This window comes from Acanthisitta chloris, unplaced genomic scaffold (assembly GCF_000695815.1).
Source record: "Acanthisitta chloris isolate BGI_N310 unplaced genomic scaffold, ASM69581v1 scaffold6554, whole genome shotgun sequence".
Lineage (NCBI taxonomy): Eukaryota > Metazoa > Chordata > Aves > Passeriformes > Acanthisittidae > Acanthisitta > Acanthisitta chloris.
In genome coordinates this window covers 26,377-42,095 of record NW_008668664.1, presented here as the reverse complement: position 1 = coordinate 42,095, position 15,719 = coordinate 26,377, and the positions used below count along the sequence as shown (strand labels likewise).

Sequence of the window (15,719 nt, the reverse complement as noted above, 5' to 3'; positions counted from 1 at the left end):
GCATGCTGCAGTGCCGGTGTGTGCCAGGCGGGAGCCTCCCAGCGATCCCTGCAGCGGCGTTCCTGCGGGACAGCCGCCGACACTGGGCGCTGCAGGGTGCTCAGGAGAGGGATTTTGCGGTGGTTTTCTGGAGGAATTGGAGTAGAGGAGGTTGTGGCCTCTCCGAGACAGTGTTGAAAAGCAGCCATCAATAGAGGAATGGGAATGGGCGTTCAGGGAAACCCACAGCTGCCCCAGGGGCTGTGAGTCAGAAGGGAGGGGGGCTCTCATTTCTGATGGATCACAGCAGGAAAATGATGTTGTTGTTCTGTTTGTCTTGCACAGTTCCAAGTGTGATAGGCAGCAGCTCTGTTGTAAAGTTTCATTTCCTTTGTCTCCTGCAGTCATCTTGGTTGTTTGTATTCCCCCTCTGTCTGGCTCTGCCTCTTGTCTCCTTGAAGAGACTGACTTCCTTCTGGCAGGGTTTGCCCTTTCTGGCCTTTCCGAGTGTTTCTCTTCTCTCTAGTACCTTGTGAGGTTTTCTCCTTCCTCTGCTCTTAGCAGCTCAGCTCTGGCTCTGTGACCTCTGAGGATGGTGACAGTGTGGAAGACCCCTGACCCATGGAGTCCAGGTCTTCTGTGAGCATCCGTGCTAACCTAGGACTTGTGGTTTGTGAATAGAGTGAGGAATAAAAGAAAGAGAGGGACTGAAGGTCTTCTTTCAGGGAACCAGAGTGACCCAGCCATGGGCTGGTGACCCAAGGGTTGGTGTGTCTGGGACCAAGGACAGGCAGGAGAGCTGTGCCTCTGTGTGGGTACTTACTTCTGCCTGCCATGGCACGGACTGGCTTCCTGGTAGTTCTAGATGGGCAGCTCTGTGAAGAAGTGGATTTCAGTGGCTGAGCTGGTTAGCTGTTACCCATGTCTTATTTTGGTGGTAATTCTTTGTTATTCTTAAGGTGTGAGTAATTGATTCTGTAGCTGTGGGCTGGGATTAGGGCAAGCAGTCTGCATTCTGTCAGGGGGCAACCTGTGATTTGCTAGCCTGATGGATTCAGGCTTTGCTCTTGCTCTTTTTTCTAGACCAGAAGAGCTGCAAACCAGTGCCGTTTTCATGCTGCCCTGAGGAGAACCCACTGACTGTGGTCAGCTGGTGCTTAGCCACAGTGGCTTGTGGTAGCATGAAGTGTCCTGTGAATCTAAGCACTGACTAGGACAGCAGAGGACCACGAGGAACACGTGTGGAAGCCAGAAAGTCTGCCACAATGAGAAGCTTCACCCATCCACTTCTCAGGAGGTGGTTGTGCCTCTCACATCAGTGTGTGCCAAGGCAATTGAGTCCAAGCAAAGGTTCTATCCTCAGTCCAAAGCAGTTGTCTCTGAGACAGAGCTGCAGTGCAAGGCTTGGGCTCGTGACTGCCACTGATATGGTCAACTACTGGCAGAAGGTGTTTGAGACAAATGGGATCCCTGAAGCACGAGAATCCAGTCAATATATTGTGTCATTTGTCCTGGGAGCAAAAACAGTTAAGTAATAGGAAGAGAATAAGGTCTGTGTGTGTCTCTCACTCTGTCATTTTGATTGAATCCCATACCTTCCTTTTTATCTCACTTACGGGAAGTAGAACGACTTATCCTTCCTCAGATGGCAGAGAGGGTGAGGCATAGTTTACTATCACCAATAGAACACTTGGGGTCTCTTAAATGCTCTCTTTTGCAGAGACTGAAGTGTAACCCATGATGTACACACAGCCCTTGACTAGCCTGATGAAATGATTCTTAATGTAATTTATTCTTGTGAGTCCTGAAAAGTAGCAGAAGAATAGTTGTATAGGTTTGTTTCTAAACATGTTCTGCTCATCACTTGTGGTTTCCAGCAGTCACAGGCACATGTGATCGTCAGTGTCCTGGGTCTCCCTGGAGGATGACCTTGGCAGGGTGGCAGAGGACAACCCAGTGGCACAGGTGGGCAGGTTTTAAAGGGATTTTGTCTTCAGTTTCAGAGCCTGAATTCCAAGATCCTCCACACTCCACTTACAGCAGTGCAGCAGGAGCAAATCCAGCAGCTGAGCAACAAACGACTAGAAAGGTGGGAGCATCCTCTTATAATTGTTCCTTTGGAGGGTTTTTCTTCAGCCCTAAAGCAGCCAGAAGAATGATAGAAGAGATAAGGTAGCAGACAATAGCACCTCAGATGTCAAGTAGCAGTGCTGTGTTGGTCTCTTATGATGATTGAAGTGATACACAAAACTTGTCCACCTGATCTCCAGGGTATTTCTTGCAAGGCCACTATCCAGCTGGTTAGCCCCAATCTGTACTGGTGCATGGGGTTATTCCACCCCAGTTTACATGCTCTGTTGAATTTTGTGAGACTCCTGTTACCCCATTTCTCTCTCCAGAGGTCCTTCTGAAAAGTAGCAGACCCATCTGATCTGTAAACTACTCCTCCCAATTTTGTGTCACCTGCACACATGACAGGGGTGCTCTCTATCCCTTCAGGTCGTTAGTGAAGGTGTTATATATTGGCCCAACTGTTGACCCCAGGGTACTCCACTAGTGATTGGTCTTGAGCTGAGCCTTGTGCTGCTGAATACAGCCCACTGAGCCTGGCAGTTCAGTCAGTTTTCAGTCCACGTCATTTATCTATTCCATACTTCATGAGCTTGTATATGAGAGAGTTATGGGAGACAGTATCAAACCCCTTTGGAAAGTCAAGGTATACAGTATTGATTGCTCTCCTCATGGTCATTGTGTCATGCATGGCTGTCAGGTCAGTCAGGAATTATTTCCCCTTCATAAATCCATACTGACTACTGCCAGCCACCTTCCTGTACTTACTATGTTTGGAAAAAGCCTCTAAGACTCTGTTCCATCACGTTCCTCAGTATCAAGGTGAGGCTGATTGGCCTGTTGTTCCCTGAGTCCAGTCCTTGGTAACAAACTCAACTGTGGGATTGGAGCTCCCACAGCTCCCTGAGTATGTGCACACACACATTGCTCATGCAGTTGAGCCTTGGGCATGTGGGCTCGCCCTCAGAAGGGGTGTGGGGTTGGCAGTGAGGTAAGCATGGTACAACCCCAGCTTCCCTAGGTCACAGAGTGTAGGCCCACAGCTTTCACACTGGCTTTTGTCTGCCACAGGATGCCAGTGCAGTATGTGCTTGGTGAGTGGGACTTCCAGGACCTGACGCTGAAGATGAGACCTCCGGTATTTATTCCAAGGCCTGAAACAGAGGTATGGATGCAGGGAATGTGGTGGGGGTGGGCTTGGATGTGTGAATCACATGACAGTACAATCAGAGCATTGCTGTGAAGGGGCCCTGTATGTTGTGAGGTTGTAGTGATGAGCAGTTCACATGACTCCACTTGTTTTAGAACAGGACGGGATTCTAAGCTTGTCATCTGGAACTGACCTTTGCCTCCCGGCTCAGAGCAAGAAGTGTTGCAAGCTGATGTATTACTTAATTACACAGAGATCCATCACAATTGATGGAAGGACTTGGCTTTGCTTTCCTTAGTTCTGCTGTAGTAAGAACTCCAAGAAGTTCAAAATCTGTACTGCTATATCCCAGAGGCTTAGTACATTGATAAAGGATACGAATCTCAACATTGTCCAAAGACTGGCAGCAAAACCCTGCAGTAATAGGAAGCTGCTACTGAAAAACAGTAATGGACTCCAGAGAGCTTGTTTGATCGTGTGCAGACTAGAACAGTGTAGGCTGGTAGGAAATGGTACCTACCACATGTCAGATGGCTCCACAGTGGTTTCTGGACAAACAGAGGGAACTGAAAAACAAGTTCTGACCTAGGCTGGAATTGAATATGATTCTCAGTCATAAAAATATAAAGGACAGCCATACGTGACCAAGTTAAAACTCTGTTTTCCCCAGTGTTCCTGCAGCTACAGGAAATCCTAAGACCTACAAGGTGACACTTGCCCTGACAGTAGCCTAGCTTTCAGCTCATGGACCATCCTACCAAGGAAGATTTCTGTTTTCTAGTCCTCAGGAGGGTTCAGTAATAAAGAGTAGAACGAGCTAAAATGCTAATGGATAATAAAAAGAACAAAATCAGTGATGCACAATACAATTGTTCACTACCCACGGACTGGAGCAACCCCAAACCTACCCCAGATCGGCATGACGTGCCATGGTGGGGAATATCCCTTTGGCTAGTTCAGCTCACCTGTCCCAGCTATGCTCCCTCCCAGTTTCTTGTGTATCTTCTCACTGGCAGAGCATAAGACACAAGTAAGAAAATGTCCTTGGTTTAGGATAAACACAATTTAGCAAAACCAAAACATCAATGTATTGTCACTCTGAATCCAAACACTGCACTACACTAGCTATTGAGAAAATTAACTCCATCCTGGCTAAAACCAGGACAGAGGTGTTTGGAGTTGTTTTTTCTTCCTTGTTTAGGATTGGTTTGGGTTTCTTTTTCCCTTCTGAGAACTTGTTTTCTTTTGGAGATGAAGTGGTTTCCATAGCTTGTCCATTTCTGAGTCCCAGAAACTTAAAGTTTCAGTCTAATAGTCATTTCTTCAATCGTTTGCCTGCTGCCTAGTGTCTGCTGTAATGTGTAAAAGTTAAAGACCAGGCTGTGCTTCCATTGTGCCCTTTGAGGAAGAGTATGCTACTGAAATCCATGAGAGGGTTCCAGGCAATTTAGTGAGAATCATCACAGCTACCACTTAGACATGCTCTCATCTCAGTCTATAGAAGCATATTCAGAACCTGAGTCTTGATTTGGTGTGAGGCATCAGCAGCATCTCATGGAGAGCCTGCTGGGCCCTAAATCATAGTGGTGACACTTGTGTCCAGAGAAGATGGGAGCTCTCTACTGTGTCTGGGTTGGTCATTCTGTGGCAATTAAGTCTGGAGATAGGGCCCTAGGGAATAGTTTTGCCAGTTGGAGCCAGTAATGGTTGGCTTTGTTACTGTCAACAGTATTTCTACTCTGGTTGATTCAAGAGAGTATTTCCAACCTCTAACTCCTCATTAGTTCATGGATGCAATGCAAGCATTAAAACCAGGGAGAACTTGTATGTTCTGCAAGTCAAAACATCTGCTGGCAGGGCTTCTTCTGGAGCTGTGCTCCAATTCTCCTCATGCAGTGCCAGGCTCCAAACAAAGGCCTATTGTGTGGTGTGGAAGTTGGGGTGGCTAATGCCTGAGAATGTTGCTAATTGAGCCCACATGCTCAGCTGTGGATATGTCTACCTGGACTTCAGCAAAGTTTTCGACAGCATCTCCCATGGCATATCCCTGGAAAAGCTGCCAGCCCACAGCTTGGGCAGGTGCACTCTCCACTGGGTTAAGAACTGGCTGATGGCCAGGCGCAGAGTGGTGGGGATTGGTTGCTGGTCACTAGTGGTGTCCTTCAGGGATCAGTATTGATATGACTCCCTAAATTGACTTGCTGGTACAGGTACACAAGCAGCTGCAAAATTTGCTTCCTAATTGTATTTATGTAGCTTCTGCAAGTGCTCCTGCATGTTTATTCCAAGTCTGAGCAGAAGGGGAACCATGTTTGTCACACACACACACACTTTGTGCTCTGGTTGCAGCAGAAGGGTAATGACTCCTGCGCATAGCATGTTGGTAATGGCACGAACTTAAACACAGCCTGACACAAACCACGGGCATTGTTTGGGGCCACAGGACAGACACATGCAGAGGGAGAAGCTCCCTTGTCTGCTACATTTTGCCTTGTGTGAAATTTGCCCCTATGTAGTCTATTTAGTTCTCTCTGGTAGCTGAGCCCTCTCCCATTTGCTCTCCCTGGGAATATGTTTTCAGCACATGTGGTTTTGTTATTCTGTTCTGTGGGAACCCGGGTGAGGAGGGAGCAGGCAGCCAAAATAAGGGAACTGGCAGGTTCTGCTTAAGCTCTGGCCTGCTATGAGCAAAGCTTTGGACTCACTGCTGCAAGCACTGAGTGGGTTTCTGAGGGCCTGTGGAACTTGGCATCCAGCTAGCTTTCCTCCTGTGGCACTGGAGCCAGACTTTTGCACTGGGGAGTGTTTGGACCAACGTCTAGGGGTGTGCTCAGTCTCAAATTATCTTTATTTTGCAATTATTACTGTAATGCCAAGGCATCCCTGTCTCAATACTACTCCATCACTGTCTTAATGGAGAAGAACTTTTCCCAAAGTAATGCCTTCTGGAACTCGGGCAGCAGCCTTTGGGAAAAATAGGACAAAGAGAAGGAGAATCCAGCCAACCATCAATACCATTCCTTTTTTGTCCGGGCAACTACAGGCTATATGAAGCCTTGCCATGACTTCCCTAAGGAAAGGTTTGGTTTGGTACAGGACTCCGAGGGAGTGGGTTGGGGTACGCAGCCCACCCGTCTGTTACCCCTAGAGGGCGCTCCAGGCTTAGGCTCGCGGCGTTCCTGATGGTTCTCTTTCTTATCAATTATTCCAGGATTTCTGGTGTTTCCGATCCTCTCCTCTCTCGGATGCTGTGCTTTAGAGAAAATTAAAGGCGTTCAGAGGAAACAAAAAGTGGCCATCTCTTATCCCTTGCAGCTACTGTGTGGGTACAGTCAGGCTCTCAGAAATTGAGCTTTTGCTGAAGGAAATCTGCTGGGAGGAGATCTCCAGGGCTGCTTGGGAGGATTGCCACAGTCCCACCATCCCCTGTGACCCTCAGGCCACCCAGGAGTCTCCTGGAGTCACATCCGTCACCTGTTGTGATCTCAGCACAAACTCAGACCCTACATAATTTTTTCTGTCTTGGCTTTATTGTGGTGGCTGTGTCATGAGAACAGTCCATTGCCCTGTAAGGGGAGGCACTGCAGGGTGAGGATATGTGTATAGCCTGGGAGAAATTACATATCTGTGCTATGCTGGACGTTTAGGAGTAATGCAGAAAAGATCTTGGCTGCAATCTCCTGTGCAAGAAAGAACGAGACTCAGTGGGTTGGACCATATTGGTCTGTATGGTGACTGTACTGTGGCTGATCCTAGCTCGTAGCAGATGGTGGGGGCAGAATTACAAGAGAAAAGATAGATATGGAAGGGTCTCCTCATCTTTTGACAGTCAGCAGTTAAGGACTGTTCTTAGCCAAAGCTGGATTTGGGGACATCCTGCTTCATAATCACTAATGGATCTGTCCTCCATTAATTTGTTTAATCCTCTTTGGAGTCTGTCTATGTCTAACCTCCCTGACATCACCTGACAGTGAATCTTTCTAATTTTGTATTCTAGGTGGGAAAAGTTTATCCTTTACTTTCAGTGCTGCCTGCTCATTTAACAGGATAACCCTGACGTTTTACTGCATAACAGTTAAGTTATTCATAGGCTCTACAGCATTTGTGATTTTTAGTTAAGCTGTTGTCTAATCAATCCTTTTTTCACCTATGATATTTAAGCTTTTAATTTGTTTTCCAAGGTTGTTTCTTTCCCAGGATAATATGCCCAATACCTTGAAGTCATTGCTGTTCACTTGCCTCTGCCCACAGAATGGCAGTCACTGTGTGGGGCAGTCAGAGAAAGCACTTGAGTCAAGGATTTGCTCAGAGAAACCTTTCATGAAGTTTAACTTTACTTCTAGCTAAACATAATCATTAACCTTTCAAGAAGGTCCAGCACACAGGGAAGGGAGGGTTTTCCCTTCCTGACCTGTATATGCAAATAGACAGATTGCAAGGTGGGGCCTTTTGCCAGTGCTTTGTCAGAGGAGTGACACATTTTCTGTTTGCATCAGTGCTGAAAGAAAGCCTTTGATGTAGAAATGTCCTTTAATTTCCCAATTTCTTTACCACAGATGGTTATTTTCTGGACAGGTCTAAAAGTCACATGGGCTAGTGAGTACAGCCATTGATCAGGAGTCAGGAGATTGGCTTTTTTTTCATGGTTTTACCTCTGACTAGTTGTCCCTTCAAAGGAAGGCTGCTTCTCCTTTCTGGGTCACAGGCTTCCCAGTTTGGGAGATGAGAAGGATAATGGTGCCCTGTCTCGACATAGCTTAAGGTCCTTTCTTGAAATAGACTTGTATAAGGTATGTTCAATATAAATGCAATAGGACTAATAAATAAAAAAATAACTGCTGTCAAAATACATCTGTAAGCGAATGTGCTAAAGATGGAGCACTGCTGTTGTGGCCTCACATAGCTCAGATTTTGCCCACATGATGGGCTATATTTTTTCAGTATGTTGGAGGAGTACAATATTTTCTGCAAGTGGCTGTGGCACAGAGGCTGGGGAATGGGAATTACGAAGGGAGCCTCCAGTTGCTGCAGAGAAATTGGAATTGCCCTTTGAGCCAGGCACAAGTATTTAAGAGGATCATATATACAGGGACAAAGCCTGTGCCAAGTGACTGAAGGACTTCTGCTGCCAGGAGGGCTTGGAAAAAGATTTAGGATCTCCAATATCTTGCAGATATTGGCTGGTCATGAGCACCCATTTTCAGGGCTGCCCAGTGGGCTGGTGTGATCCTTGTGTGTGGCACAGGGCACTGCCAAGTACAAGGAGCGGGATTAAATAATGAGTACTGCAGTAGTGGAATAGCTGCAGAACTGATAGGTCCAGTTATGTTACTGACTGGTTGAGAAGTGGAAAACTGGGTTTGGAAAAGAATCAGTATGTGGATTAATAGCTGGGAAAATCTGCCTTGTTGTTGAAGACTGTTTAGCTCATCAAAGACAAGCTTAGAGGTTAATTGCCTGGTACTGGGAGCAGAAATTGGATAACTGAAGTCTCTGGTTTCACAGACAAGTGTATAAAAAGCAGTAGAAATGCAGGCTAGAAGGAAAGATGCACATCTTTCACAGACTGTAATGAAATGCTGAAACAGCTTAGCAGGAGTCTGTTGTGGCCACTTGAAAATCAGGACAGAATGTTTTTCTTAGACAGATTTCCTTTTCAGAAGGAAATGATGGAAGAAACAGGGTTGTTCCTGGCTAGCTGGCCAAGATGAACTATGGTGGTAGTTTCTCCTGGCTTCCTATGCAAGAAAAAAGGGCTCTGCGATTGCAGAGGATAACTTCCAACTTGGTGATTTTAAGAACAGACTAAAAAATATAAATTTAAAGCTAAAATCTGCTGAAGGCAGGGAAAACAACAGCTGCTCTTTTAAGCCATGCACAAACCTGTTCCCCACGTTAACTTATATAGACTCTCCTAATATGTTCTCACAGATCTCTCTGCTGTTAATGCCTTTATTTTTTTAGCCTTAAAAGAACTCTAATGTCTTTGTGATTTTAAGAACAGACTAAAAAATATAAATTTAAAGCTAAAATCTGCTGAAGGCAGGGAAAACAACAGCTGCTCTTTTAAGCCATGCACAAACCTGTTCCCCACGTTAACTTATATAGACTCTCCTAATATGTTCTCACAGATCTCTCTGCTGTTAATGCCTTTATTTTTTTAGCCTTAAAAGAACTCTAATGTCTTTAGCAATCTCCCTGTTTTTTTTTGTGTCTCTATTTCTGTGTGTTTCAGCTGAGCAGTATAGCTCATCAGCAGTTAAAGCAGGATGTAGGGCTAGAACTGGAGAAAAACACAATATAGGATGGCTGTAACAGATGGGACTCAAGGAGATTCCCATGTGAGTGGGGAAAAAATCCATTTCCTATCCCCTGGCGTTTTTTCAGACATCCGAGTAACTGGAATTTTGGGCCTAGGGATTAGTGAGCTAGACTAGTGCATCAGCCCAGATGCTGTGTCTGGCAGTGGTCAGTACTGCAGAGGGAGAAAACACCTTGCCTCTGGAGAGATGTGTCTGGATAGGGGTTTGTGCTGAAGACCTGAGGTACAGCCAGTGTACTGCAGGGACTCTGTTCCACTCTTGCCCCTCAGGCATGGCTAAATTTAGACATGACATCTGTGGTAATTTCTCCTGGGCACTAGCACATATGGGTTGCTGCCTTTTGGTAAAGTCATTTCTGGGTGCTGTCACAACCTCTTCTCCAACAGATGAAGCAGCACTTGGTGGGTGCCCTGATACATCAGGAGCTTCTGTTGTGTGACACAGAAGCCAAACTCCTTCCTCAGTATTAGACATGCTTTGACCTATTTGTCTGTCATTGCTAATACCTGATAAAGCCACCTTTTATTTGGGGATCAGTGGCTCCTTCTTGAATTATCCTGGTGTGTTGCTTTCTATACATTTATAGGGGGAGTTTCATGGCCTTTATGCCCTATTTTCTCTTTCCTACTACAATGCCAGGCAGAAGAGCCCAAGATAAAACCTCTGCCCCCACCAGGAAGCACTGGGCTGGCTTGGTGGCTTTGTTTTGGAAGCAGGGTATGTGGCAGGCATCTTCTAGGGCCATTGCTGTGGAGTTAGGTTTCCTGCTTGGCTTCCTGGTGTTTTGTCATGTGCTGATTGGTAGCCAAGTAGACAAACAGGAGGGGAGGGGTGATTTGGTTAATATCAGATCAGGGTCTATGGAAAGTCCTGGATTCTGAGAATAGAAGTTTCTGGAAAGCACACAAATAAGTAAAACATTCCCAGGAAGTATGTGAGATCAGAGAGAAGGTTACCGGGGTTTTCCTGGAGCTTTTACTTTCCTTGTTCTGTTTGCCAGCCAGGGAATTTAGAGCCTCCTGGCTCGTGCCCCTGGGACCTTGTCTGCCTTGCTCCCCCCAGAGCATGTGAGGTGCGAAAACAGGCTGCTTCTAAGGAATGCAGTGTGAGTTTGTGACCTCCACCCTTGCCTTTCCCGTTCTCCCTTCCCTTTGTTTTTCTTAGTCTTGTCCTTTTAATGGTAGAAGCATCTGATGGGTCGTTCCCCGTTGCTGGGCTGTAGCACACGATTCCCTCAGCTCTGGCCCTGCCCACGGCTCTGCAGCTGCCCTTGCGCTCAAGAATCTGTGCTGCTTCCTCCCGGCTGTGCTGGTGCTGTAAGCCTGACCCTGCGCTGGCTGCTGGCTGGGCCTGCTGCTGTGGGGCTTGTGGTTTGCGTGCTGGCAGCCCCTGGCCTCACACTCGCTGTGTGCAGCTGTGCTTCCAAGAAATACAGCGCAGCTGAGACCTGGCCGCGGGGGAGAGGTGATACCAAGAACCTGTGAGAACACGAGTGTGTGCTGGGGGGGCGTTGGGGAGCAGCAGTGGTGGGTGGAAGGGTGAGGCAGAGGCTCAAGGGAAGCTGGAGGTGTTTGCAAAGTCTTGTCTTTGTTTCACTGTACAGAGAAGATGAGGGAAAAAACCCAAGTAAATGACAGTGCGAACTTCGGGCGATTCTGGCAGTGAAACAAGACTGCCTGGAATAGCAAGGTGAGCTCTGTGAGTGGGCTTGGCTAGGAGACAAAAGCTTGAGAACCTCTGAGGGCTGGAAATTAAGTAGCCTGGGAAGCAAATATTTGTGTCCCCTGTGCACAGGATCGCAGGTAATAGGCCCCTTCTAGTCTTTCCAAAATCTTCCTTTGCTAGTCAGGACTAGATAGCCTTCCTCTTCCCAAGGATGTCCTGCATTTTTCTGTATAGATTTTGAAATTCTCTTCTGGCAAAGTCATAGAGAGTGTCAGTACCTTCTCTCCACTCTGTTTCATGCTGAGCCACAGTGTAGGTCCCTGCAAACCCATCACTTGATGGCTGTGTCACCTCCAGCCCAGTACAATGTAAAAACTCTTCCAGATACCTTGCACCCAACTTGCCACCCTCAGGAATGCACAGGTTTCAGAGGTGGCTGGTGCTGACATCCCCTTGAATATTTTTTCCCCACTAGATCTTGTAGAATTGTGGAGAGGGAGATGTTCTTTGATTATTATTGTGCAAGGGGAGTTTGCAACATGCAGAGAGCCTGAGCTTTAGTCACACTGGTAACTCTCCAAGTGGAGAGCTGGCCCCGTTTCTAAGCCTAACCCATGGCTCTGACTGTACTGTCTGTCTGCAGCAGATTTCAAAAAGGCCCTGGAGCACTCTGGCATTGCCCTGGAAAGGCACATGGCAGTCCTGCAGGCTGTGGGGGAGAGGACAGCTGTGGGACAGTTTTAGCCATACATAAGATTTGCTCCAAGGGACAGCAGTGGCTACTGAGCTCACCTTTTCATGTGTCATCTAGCTCTTTCTCTTGGTTGCTCGAACACCTCTGCACACCCAACTATGGAATGAAATGTGCAATCTGCCACTGCACACAGGTATCAACATCTCTGTTGTGGGGGCTGCCCAAGCCATGTCCAGGACCCTCCTTCTACCTTGCTGACATTGCTAGCAAAAGCAAGGAGAGGATTTTTGTTTCTCTCTGGTTTTGTGTGTTTGCCATTCAGTCCCTTCAGTCCTTCCAAAACTGGCTTTTGCTGGGGGAATAACCTTCTTGCACAAAAGGTTGCATATTATTCAAAATGTTCCATTTTCCCACTCTGACACCAAGCAGGGAAGACAAGGTCCCAGGAGCATGGGCCAGAAGACTAATTCCCAAGTGTGGCTCAAGACCATAAAGCTCTGCGTAACCTGGAGTAGTGGAAGGTTCCCTGCACATGGCAGGGGTTTGGAACTACATCTTTAAGGTCCCTTCCAACACAAACCAGTCTGTGGTTCTATGATTCTATGAATTAAACATTCTGAGATGATTAATATGTTGATGTCTGATTAATAAGTTAGGCCCACACCACAACTCCAGACGTGGTCATTCAAGGCTGAACTTGAACAGGGAAAGACGATGATCTTACACCCACGTGTGTGTGCACCAGGTTCCAGGATTTAAGTAGTTCTGCCAGTACCTGTAGCACTGCTTAACAAGATTTTTAGTGTAAACTGTGTTGTTATTGACAATAATGACTCATACCGTAAGCAATAATTTGAATTTTAATAACTCCACAACCAAACATTCATCCCACCCAGTGGTTAGTATGCTGTGGGCAAATATGGAATTGGGTCACATTTCTAAGATATTTTTTTAATTTATGGTTTTACTTGCTCCTTTATACAGCACTTTGATGGGTTTATTAAATTATATTTACATTTTTTTATCTGCAACGGTATAAAACAAAATTCAAGAATAGCCAAGCAAGATTTCTTTAAATGTTGTGGCAGTCTGGTTCTGCAGGAGGTCAGTTGCCCTCACACAGCTGTAGACCTGCTTGTTTCTAACTGGAGTTCAGGGAACCCATTTCCATGTTCTGAAGTGGTGTCATTGGAAAGGTGCAGATGAGGCTTTTGGAGCATTGGGTCCCTTGCTCTGCTCTGCCCTAGTACTTGCTCCTGAGTTTGGGATAGTCACTGTTTTACAGTTGCTCATCTAGAAAATGGGAGTTGTGAGAATAAAAGTGCAAAGGTACTGAAGGGCTCAGCATGTTGCAGGGAGAGGACACCTGAGTAAGCTGACTTGTTTTCCAGGTTTTTGTGCTACACAGATTGTCAAGTCTTTGTTTTCTCCAAGATAGCATTTTTCTGTAGTGAAGGACATTTCTCTCCGTGATGTATTGAATCCTGTTAAATGGTGTGAGTGAAAGTAAGCCCTATTGAAGAGGCTGCCAGTTCAGTTTGGAGTGCCACATCCTGGAGAATTTACCTGACACATTCCAAATGTTAATTACCAGGGCTGCTAAAGTGTTTTCTCTTGTTTCCCAGTGGAATTTTTGTCATTTCATCTCTCAGCCTTTAAAGCTGGTGATCAAACTGATGATTAAACTGATGATTAAAATGGCTTTGAGCAATGTTGGCATTTTATTAGCAGGGGTTTGTGCTCTGAATCTGTTCAGTCTGAGAAGGCATGGAATATCCTACCCAAGAACGACCTGACCCTTTGGCCATCTGCTGCTGTCCCACTTTCTCTGTGCCTGGGAATGGCATCTGTTTAGCACCATCTTTGTTGCTCCTCCCCAGCTGTGGTTCAAGTTGGATTCTTGTGCAGAGGCTGGGAATGTCTGACTTGCAGGGTGTTTTGTAGTCTTTGTATGAACACTGTAATGCTTGGTCAGAAATTCTCCATCTCCCAAGATGAGATTTGAAAGGGATTCTGCAAAGTGCTGTAATTTATCAATTTCCAGTGGTGATATTTTGGAGGTGATGGTGTGGCTGGACAAGCACAGATTTTGGCTGGATTGTCTGCTGGAAGATGAAAAATACTGAGAAGAATCTGAAGAATACAGTTTCAAAACAGTTTTGGGTAGTTAGTAATTGATTTCTGAGGAGGAAATCTGGTGGCAATGGCGGGTGGGATGAGTGGGCGTACCCTGTCTGGGGATTGCTGGGTTTTCCTGAGCTTTGCCCATTAAATACATCTTCTTTGCTTGTCAATCAAGTTGACTAATTATTAATTACTCAACTTTTTTTTTTTTGTAGTGAGATACTAATGTCTGCAAAAGAATGTGGTTTCATTCGGTTGTCACATTATTTTTAATATCTTTTAATTTTGTACTATTATGATAAACATGTTTATTATGAGAGAACCAGCCCTTGCCTCAGTAAGCATATGAAATAACCAAGACAACAAGGCAAGGGAGTTGAGAAGCAGGATACAAAGCCTGAGTAATACCAGCATCCCCCCCCCTTTTTTTTTTTAACATGGGTGGTAAAACCTGAAAGTGGTCATATTTAAATAGGAGCTTTGGCAAGCACTCTAAAAATTACTTTCACTGTGGAATGTGTAAAGTAGACATTCCATTACAAACCATCAAGCTTGAAATTACTAATGATAAACCTTAAGGAAGTTAATAAGTGGTGAGAATGGTTCTAGTGTATGGAAGTCACATTTGGACATTTGCAATCAGCAACTTGTGCTCCTCTGGGAACAGATGGTTCTGAGGTACTGTAGAGGTTTCCTGGAAGTATTTGTAAGTGTACAGAAATGGCTGGTATTTGAAAGAGTGATTTAATGGCCAAGCAGAATTTTTGGGTGCCTCTTTTTCTGTGATGTTGGAATCATTGGCACCTGCTTCGCCAAACCAGCTGTGGTTCCAATCTCTAGCTGTCTCCATTGCCAGAGTGTTTTCAGGCTGAATGGTAAAAGCCATTTTGGCACAAATGTGGTGGGTAAGGTGTTTATTTTCCCCTGTTGTCAGTTGAGTGCTGGTAGTCCTGTAGTAGTTTCCTACAGGTTGGGGGCTTGTGAGAATGTTTTCATCCATAATTGTCTAGGAAAAGAATCCTGGAGCAGCAGTAAGGAATAAGTGATTTTGGAGGCTGTTAGCAAAATTCCCATATGAGAGCTGTGACAATAATGACATGGTGACCAAGTAGGGCATCGTGGCTTGGCTTGTCATGCCTGACTGAGGCCTGCTTAAGTGTCAGTTATCAAACTTACCTTTGCAGACTGACTCTTCCCTGCTCAACAACTGGAGAAGATGTGAGAGAAAACAATGAAAAGAGTCAAAGGTGTTTGTTGCTAAAAAGTCCCCGAAGGCCCCAAATGTGAAAAGGAGCCAAAAGAGAGGCAAGGCACCAGTGGCTCCCAAAAGGCTCTTGTTGGCAGAGCCAGGCTACTGGAAAAAGGGCTAACAAGCCAGCAAGGGCTAACACAGCTGAATTGGAAATGTAAAGGCCCGGAAAAACTGAACTGGAGAAGCAGCAGTGTTACTGGAGTAAATAGTGAGTGTTTGCACATTCAAATAAACCAAATCTTGCATAAGAGAGGCAAGGCACCAGTGGCTCCCAAAAGGCTCTTGTTGGCAGAGCCAGGCTACTGGAAAAAGGGCTAACAAGCCAGCAAGGGCTAACACAGCTGAATTGGAAATGTAAAGGCCCGGAAAAACTGAACTGGAGAAGCAGCAGTGTTACTGGAGTAAATAGTGAGTGTTTGCACATTCAAATAAACCAAATCTTGCATTTTTCACTTCCAGGCT

The 15,719-nt window shown here is 45.8% G+C and overlaps 1 protein-coding gene across 1 annotated transcript in view; it reads left to right on the top strand.

Moving 5' to 3' along the window:
- The first annotated feature begins 1,244 nt into the window (after positions 1-1,244).
- The window catches only part of HEMK1 (HemK methyltransferase family member 1), a 25,104-nt gene continuing 10,629 nt past the window's right edge, over positions 1,245-15,719 (top strand). The window contains exons 1-3 of the mRNA XM_009072984.1: positions 1,245-1,505; positions 1,977-2,068; positions 3,121-3,214. Coding sequence (XP_009071232.1) covers positions 1,245-1,505; positions 1,977-2,068; positions 3,121-3,214 — 447 coding nt within the window. The remainder of the gene's footprint in view (positions 1,506-1,976; positions 2,069-3,120; positions 3,215-15,719) is intronic.